General features: G+C 49.5%; 1 protein-coding gene across 1 annotated transcript in view; it reads left to right on the top strand.

The window, feature by feature from the left end:
* LOC102014102 (chromosome unknown open reading frame, human C17orf67) overlaps positions 1-4,676 on the top strand; it is a 16,747-nt gene extending 12,071 nt beyond the window's left edge. Inside the window, exons 3-4 of the mRNA XM_005394072.1 lie at positions 2,384-2,517; positions 4,264-4,676. Coding sequence (XP_005394129.1) covers positions 2,384-2,500 — 117 coding nt within the window. The 3' untranslated portion in view covers positions 2,501-2,517; positions 4,264-4,676. The remainder of the gene's footprint in view (positions 1-2,383; positions 2,518-4,263) is intronic.
* The last annotated feature ends 329 nt before the right edge of the window (positions 4,677-5,005 follow it).

Below are 5,005 nucleotides of genomic sequence, written 5' to 3' on the forward strand. Positions count from 1 at the left end.
TATCTTTATGGTATCCTCAGGTGAACCACCCGAGGGAGAAACTGTGGTTCTAGAGAAACTCAGTGATTAGCAAAGGCTAAGTGACAGCTATGGACAGAGCTGGAGGGGGCTCCTTGCTATTGTGAGGAGTGGGAGAAGGTGGCAGATCCTCCAAGGTGCTCCCCTCCCCTGCTAGCTTACAAATACAGTCTCCATAAGTATTCAGAATTCCCATGGATGGCAAAATTAGAGGATACTCAAGTCCCTTCTATAAAATAGGAAGGATTTGTGTATAATCTACATACACCTACTGGTGCACTTTAAATTATCTCTGGGTTACTTAACAGTGCAGTGTAGATGCAGTGTAAGTCATTGCTGTATTATACTGTTGAGGGAATAATGGTGAAACAGTAAAGGCTGAATAGATGCAGTACGGATGCAACTATTGTAAGCCTAAATCTGGTTGGTTGAATATGTGGATACAGAAGGCGGAGCCCCAGACAAACCTTAGGGGACGTGGCTGTCACCTCCTGCCTCCTGGCAGACAGGTGGGCTGGTGAAGGCCTCTGAGGACAGTAGTGTCGGGTCACTGTGAAGGGACAGGAGGGACGGTAGGAGGAACTTGAGGCAGAGTGGCAGATGAGGACCGGGAAGTTGCAGTCGCCTTGGTGGACATCGTGCAACCTGACCTGCAGAAGCGGTAGGGACAGAAGGGGGGCACTGGAGAGCTGTCAGACTCTAAGTCCCTATGTGCAGGATGAGGGTGAGCTCGAGGGTGAGGGAGACACTGATGGTCAGTGTCCTGTCTTGGGAGGTGCCGGGCATAGAGGTGCATGGGACAGGACAAGGACCAGCTTCCTGCTACGTTTCTCAGGAATGGAAGCACACATTATGTGACCTTTGTGCCTGGCTTCTTTCACTTAGCACAATCTGCTCAAGGTCACATACATCAATGCATCAGAATGTCACTCGTTTTCATTGTCACATAACATTCCATGGTGTGAGGGGGAAGGAGGGGAGAAAAAGGGGAAATAAAAAAAATTAAGATATATTCTGTACATGTACCAACTCCCCATGATAAAGGCAATCATTAAGTACCACAAGCATGTACTGATAAAAATAAGAATTGTAAGACATTCCACAGTGTGGGAGATCCCCGTCTTATCTATCCACTCATACATTGGTGAATGCTTGGGTTGTTCCTACTCTTTGGCTCCAATGACCAAAGCTGTACCTCCATTTTCATGTCTCTTGGGTGTACACCCAGGAGCATGACTGCTAGGAGCACAAATGATGACTATGTTTAATATTTTGAGGACACACCAGACTTTTTATAAAATACCCTGTACTAACACATTTTGTTTTAAAGTTGTTTTGTTGAATATTAGTATAGTAGCCCTACTTTCTTCTGGTTAATCTCTTGCCTTTTAAAAGAGATGGTTTGATCACCAATGCATAAGTACTACATGACTTAGTTGTGCACATTTTGACTTTTATAAAAATATCACCACACTAGAAGTGTAGTCTACTTGGACTTGCTCTTTTTGCTCAACATGCTATTTCTATAGCTGCCTCTGTTATTGTATGTAGCCATAATTAGCTTATGTTCACTGCGGAATGATATCCCACCGTGTCACTTACCATCACCACTTGGCTCATTCTCCCATCAGTGGGCATGTGGCATATTCCCAGCCCTCGGCCCTTTCGAACTCATTGCTGTTATGAACATTCTTTTTGTTGCTGTTGTTGTTTTTTGAACAGGGTCTCACTGTACAGTTCAGGCTGGTCCTGAACTCACTGTGTGGCCCAGGCTGGCCTCGAACTCTCAGCAACCCTCCTAACTCAGCTTTGTGAGTGCTGGAATTGCAGGCATGCACTACCAACCCAGCACGCTACAAACATTCTTATACACGTCTCCTGGTATAAGTTTTCTCGTCCTTGCAGAGAAAGTGGAGTTAGATGGGGGCAGTAACTTGTTAGAAATGTGAATTTTCCAGCCTTGCCCCAGACCTTGGGATTGAATTTAACACTGGTGCTCTATCTGGGTCTCCTAAGGCCCCACATAACCCTGATGCCTGATACATCTGGAGGCCCACTGCTCTAAGGTGGAAACCGGTGGTGAATTCATTCCTGGACCGCAGGCAGTGAAACACCCTCCAGAGTGGTTGGTCCCTGACCCCATCCAGTGGGGTGCTCATGCATTCCCATAGGGGGCTCCCCAGCACTGTCAATTTATCAGGGCGTCTTCATTCACCTGCTGGTGGGTGGGTCTGACTGGTCATCCCCACTGAGGGACTTAGCTGCTTCCTCCCCTCTCCCTGGGCCAGGCTGTGCCATGCCTCAGGCAGCAGGGCCATCCCGCCCTCCCTGCACAGGGGTAACCTCTGTCTGTCTGTCCCCACAGGAGTACCTGCACTACCTCCTGGTCCTGGAGCACCGTGCTGAGGAGCAGTTCCTGGAGCACTGGCTGAACCCTCACTGCAAGCCCCACTGTGACAGGAACACGGTGTACCCGGTGTAGGGCTCAGGGGCCCCGGGGTAGGTGTCTCTTGGGGTGGGGGAATGCAGAACACGGTGCTGGGGGAGCCAGCGGGTAGCTGTGCGTGGATTGTGGGCTGGTGAGAACGAGGCAGGAAGGGTAGGAGGGAGCCAGTGAGAGGAGCGCGGGGAGCACAGGGGAGCCTGCTGGGTCACCAGGAGGTCTTGTAAGGGGAGCGATGGGACTGTATTTGCCATCCAGAAAAGAGGACTTTGAAATCCAGATCTGGACTGTTGAGACTTGGGTTTCTCCCGCTGTGGTCAGGAACCACCTGTGACCTGTGACCCGTGGCATTCGCTGGTCATCACCATTGTTACCAGGGTGAAGACCTTTCCTCTTGGGTCTCCTCCCCTTCCCCACACCCTTCCCGCAGTAACTTCGCAGCCCACCTTCCTTCCCTCTTCCCTGGCAGGCTCTTCCTGTCCCCTGCTCCTGCCCAGCATTCCTATATACCCCGCACACCCTGCCTTCGCTCCCCTGTCCCTAGACGAGGCAGATAGCTTCTCCCTGACTATCACCACCTTATTCCCCTTTCCAAATCCTATTACACAAGGTAGCAAACTCAGTAGAGCTTAAGCCCAGTGAATTTCATTCCTCCCCTGTAATTTTTACGGGCCATGCAGGACAGGACATAATTGGTGCTTTATCCTCTGTGCTGAAGAGCAGTCATATATCTCTGTGGGTCTTTGTTTTTTGCTACACTCCCTTGGAGCAGCATGCTGTAAATTGCAGGATGCTATGGCCTCCCTTGACCCTCGTAGCACCCTGCATCATTACAAGGGATGCATTTTAACCTTGCTTTCTGGATGAGCTAAGAGCATAATGAAGCTCCTAACTCGTGCAAGGCAGAGGTTGGTATGTGGGGCTCCAAGCTCTGTGAGTTCTCTGCTTGGTCCTATGAGTGTGGAGAGTTAACTCTCTTCTCAGAGACTTAGAGGCTGCTCTGCTGACAGTGGACTGGAAATTCTTACATGTGAGGCACAGGGATGGGGTTGACGTCCCTCTCTGGGTCCTTCCAGCCTGGGGCCCTGATCTAATCAGTGTTCTTGTGCACCTGGGATCAGCTCTTGACTCCCAGGCCATTTCGTTCTCCTCTGCTGAGGACTTTTGTCATCTTCCATTACCGGAATCTCTTTCTTGGCTTCTGGAAAGCAGGACTGTGGAGTAGTTAGGGGCTCAGACTTTGGGACTGGCCAGAGCTGGGCTCCACTTTCTATGTCTGCTCTCTGTGACCCTGAGGAAATTGCCTCACCTTTCCCAGTCTCCACTTCTGCATCTGTAAAATGGGGTGAGGCTATCTGTGGAGACAGGGCTCAGTAAAAGACTCCTTGAACAGAAGTGCTTATTACTGTTGTGCGGGAGTTTTCTGGGTAGTGTGACCCCACATACGGTTCCTCAGAGGCCTCACTCCATACAGTTTCTTCCTCCACAAAAAGGACGCAGCAGCTGGAGGGACGTGGCAGCTTGGAATTTGGAGTCAAATAGCAGGTTCCCTGATCATTAGCTGAATGGGAAAAAAATACCTGACTTCTCTGGTTCCCCAACTCTAAGATGACAATCTTCTCTTCCTCCTGCTCCTGCTCCTGCTCCTGCTCCTGCTCCTACTCCTCCTCCTGCTCCTGCTCCTGCTCCTCCTGCTCCTCCTGCTCCTGCTCCTGCTCCTCCTCCTCATGCTGCTCCTGCTGCTCCTCTTTCTCCTTCACGCACATCACCATCCTAACAGTAGTTTCTCGATTTTTTTCCAGCCACTTTTGATAGGCAATGACCTGGATGATGCTAACACAGGACAAAGCTCCTTCTTCCACCTGAATTTAAACTGCGGAGGCCGATGCCTTCAGACCTCAAGATGCTGTGGGCCTCGTGGGCATGCCAAAGGTTGCCTTGGGGATAGATGGCAAATATATATTCCGCTTTATTTTACTAATCTGCGTAAATCATTAAAACTAATAGCTTCAAGTATACAGCCCTAAAGGCTCTCCTACCAGTTTGTAAGTGTGAGAAGAATCTGAGTCTTTCCTGGGGTGGGTGGAGCTGGGATCCCCGAGGATTTGGGGGAAGTCTTGCCCAGACAAATGAGATGTACTACTTAGGGCTATTGAGATTTGGTTGTCTATTTTTCCTCTGTATACTGCACTAATAAACGTTGGTGTTAAGTTTGCTTTTTGTGGTGTCTCTTCTCTTTCCTTATGGGAAGAGGAGTGGAGATTTCCCTCTCTTGTTTTTCTTTGTGACTCCAATATCAGAAAAGACTGTTCTCCATGTACACGAGTGGAAGCCAACAATTGGGTTCAGGGGCCATCTTTTCTGTGTAAAGAGAACATTTGCCTAAACCTAGCTCTCAAAAAGGACCATAAGTCAATACCAGGCACACACCCTAGTCTTCCGGCAAAGGAGATATTTCCTGGGGACAGTGGGGTGCTACTCCCATGTCCCCTCACCTTCACTGCCCTTCAGTCCCAGAGTCAGAGAGTGAACAATGAAAGACCA

Source organism: Chinchilla lanigera, unplaced genomic scaffold (assembly GCF_000276665.1).
Source record: "Chinchilla lanigera isolate Chin_1 unplaced genomic scaffold, ChiLan1.0 scaffold00050, whole genome shotgun sequence".
Taxonomy (NCBI): domain Eukaryota; kingdom Metazoa; phylum Chordata; class Mammalia; order Rodentia; family Chinchillidae; genus Chinchilla; species Chinchilla lanigera.